Genomic DNA, 3,082 nt, shown 5'->3' with positions numbered 1-3,082 from the left:
CTAAAAGTTTGATGTCATGTTAGTGACAACTGCCCTTCCTCGGTTCACAGCATTGTCTCCATTTCTGAGTAGTATAATTTAGTGAATTTCCAGCTGCTCAATTTAAAACCTGCTGATCTTGCATTCCACCTCTGATAGGTACTTAAGAATTATACAGAATGAGGTGATGCAATGATACCACCCATTGAATAGCTTCCCAGCACATCGCAGCGTTTGACTTAATCCTCACTACAATGCTTGGCACTATTATTATCAACATTTCACAGTATGGAAGACTGAGGCTGAAGGAAGCAAGCTAGTAACTGTCAGGCTGATGCTTGAATTAGGGCTGCCTGACCCCAAGTCTGTGTTTCTACTATTCTAACACAGTATACAGCCCAGAATTCAGAGAGGTGCAATGACCCAGACCTCCAAATCCAATTTCTTTTCATTTAAAAAAATTGATTCATGTATCTACCTATCATTTATATCTGAAAAGCAGAGAGACAGAGAGAGACAAGACAGAGATCGCCTATCTGCTGGTTCACAGCCCAGCACTGCCTTCCGGGGTCTGCATTAGCAGGAAGCTGACCATGAAAACCAGAACTTATGCCATATTTCTGATATGGGGTGTGGAAATCCCAAGTGGCATCTTTTTTAAAAAATAACTTAAAATATTGACTCATGTCCTCCAGAAAAATTCTCAAGGGCAGATCACTAAAGGCCAACATGTGTCTGCCTTCCATACTAAACCATTTTCCCACTGATCATAATGCAGTAATGAACATTTTGATTGCTAATTGGTTGGTGACAGCTGTGTCATTTTTAAAGAAGACAAATAGGATCAGAGTGGTAAGCAGATCAAATGTAGCAGTTATTACAGCTGAATGGGCAGTCTGGGGGAAAGCCTGACTCAGACAAAATAGCCAGGCAACTGGATTCTGCCTTTCTGAGTGCCAACATCTTTGGTCCACACCTCTGCATAGCACAGATGTTCTGCACACCCATCGGTGTTCTCAGTATCACAAACGCAGCCACAGGCATCCCCAACCTGCCAGTGACGGCAAGGGCGCGGAGACCCTGCTGACCCAGGTTTAGTCCTCAAACACTTCCCTTTTCCACTCTCTTCATCGGCTTGTCTTTTTCCTTGTAGGAATCCTGGCTGTTGGTACCAACGAAATAAACTTCTTCCCCATTCTTTCTACATTTTCTTCTTCATGAAGGTGTTCTTTATTTTCAGTGAAATTTTATGACTCCTGATTGTTCCAGTGCCCAAATATTTTTTTCTGGTTTGACCTTTCTTTGGAAATAAGCTTGATATTCTTGGTGCTTTGGGGTGTTACAATAAATCCTTTTTACTGTCACTTCAGTGCTTTTCTGAGCAATTCTGTCAAACAGTGGTGGCCTCTTTTTTTTTTTTTTTCCATTTTTCTGCTGGTTCTCATCAGTGCTGTCTCAGGCTTGTCTTTCCACTCTTTTTGAGATATGTAATCCTGGACTTAGACACCTGAGCCAACCTTGGATGTGAATCGTGATCTTCAGCCTGGGTGACCAGGAGTTTCTCCAGTTCTTTCACTGTCTGTCTTTGCTTAGCTAGAATCCGATTTCTCTCTTCTTCCAACATTTTCTTTTCCTTGAGTGACCTCGTAGTGGCTTTTCTTTGTGCCTTGGAAGATACCATGGGCACAGGGAGGCTGCAGTGACAAGGTGTGGACTTAGTACTGGCACTTATCACCAGTGACTCACGTCTTGGAGACAGATAAGACCAACAAGTTTCTTCTACATCTGCTTCATCTGTTGTGATGTCTGCCCACATCTCCTCTCTGTTAGCAAGCTTAGAGGATGTGTGAGCATCAAATGGTCGGAATGCTGGGCACTTGGGATCTGAGGGGTATTTCTGGAAATCTTCAAAATCATCAAACATCTGGCTCCTAACCTGATGCTTGTACTTTAAGACAGTCTGTTCAGAAAACCTGGGGTTCCCCCAGCGTCTGGAAGTTGCCTTCCGGGGCAGAGGGGATGAACTGTGTAAGAGCTTTGGGGCTCCCACCTGTGTGCTGATGTCCCTCTTCAGGTGGCTGGTAGCTGAACTGTAAACCACTGGAGGTACCGGTCTGGCTTTAAATCTGTTTGTTTTCTTTTTAGACATCCAAAGGTCTCTGAGTTGCTTTTCTCGGGCTGCCCGCTTCTGTTCCTCTCTCATAATAAACTTAAAAGGCTTTTGTGAAGCCAGAAGCAATTCCATGTTTTTCTCCTTCGCGATCCTCCTCCTTTCTTCGTTTTGCTTGACCATCTTATGATAAAGGGGAAGCAAGATATGTGCGGGAACCGGAGTGGCTCGGAATTTCTTCTTACACTCGGGGTCTTCTTCTGGCTTTTGGAGCAGTTTAGCTACCGTTTCCAGATTTGCTTTCATGTCTTTTCTCTTCTCTTCTCGGATTGTCATTTGAAAAGGCTCAGGTTTTGTAAGTCTTGGCACCCATTTTTGACGGGCTCTGTTTGGTTTTTCAACTGCTTGGTGGTGGACATCTTCAGCCTGCATGTAATCTCTTAGATAGAATTTGTTCCACATGTTGTGGATGAGCTCCTTAGCGTAGGGCATCACTCTGGTTTCTGCAGGGTGCTCTTTCCCTGGATTGGACCAGTCCTCCTCAGAGGAAAATATACAGGAGGAAGAAGACCAGCCTAGTTCGGGATCTGAAAGCCACGTCATTATGGAGTAATGGCAGTTCTTTTCCCATACAGATCTGGAACCGTCTTTTCGAATGATCGCTGGCCAAACTTCTTTTAGAGGTAACTGATTGTGGTGCATTTCCTGTAATTTCACCATAGTTTCTGCGTGGGCAGCCTTCAGCTCTTCTAACTTCCTGAAATACTCCTGATTGGAGAGGTAAGCGACAGTGAAGTTGCTCAAGTCCTCATAGTTTCTAGGATCACCCACCACAGGCAAGATGTTATGAAAATTAGCTAACGCCCACACAGGCTGAACCACTGCCTCCTCCTCTTGGTCCCTCACCGCCTCCAGGGTGTCTGAGCATTGGTACTGGGCGACCCGCGCTCCAGGGTTGGGATTCAAAGGGAGTTGGAGACCGGTGGCGGCCAT

The 3,082-nt window shown here is 44.9% G+C and overlaps 1 protein-coding gene across 1 annotated transcript; it reads right to left on the bottom strand.

The window, feature by feature from the left end:
- Positions 1–1,423: 1,423 nt before the first annotated feature.
- Positions 1,424–3,082, bottom strand: LOC101525812 (protein FAM161A-like). Its single transcript, XM_036495857.2, has one exon. It carries the CDS (start codon positions 3,080–3,082, stop codon positions 1,424–1,426), a length of 1,659 nt encoding a protein of 552 aa, XP_036351750.2.

Source organism: Ochotona princeps, chromosome 13 (assembly GCF_030435755.1).
Source record: "Ochotona princeps isolate mOchPri1 chromosome 13, mOchPri1.hap1, whole genome shotgun sequence".
Classification (NCBI taxonomy): domain Eukaryota; kingdom Metazoa; phylum Chordata; class Mammalia; order Lagomorpha; family Ochotonidae; genus Ochotona; species Ochotona princeps.
The sequence above is the reverse complement of the archived record's forward strand: the minus strand, read 5'-3'. Positions and strand labels throughout refer to the sequence as shown.

What these genes read in the sequence shown, in the direction of transcription:
- LOC101525812 (XM_036495857.2), bottom strand. Translation starts at nt 3,082, where the DNA reads ATGGCCGCCACCGGTCTCCAACTCCCTTTGAATCCCAACCCTGGAGCG.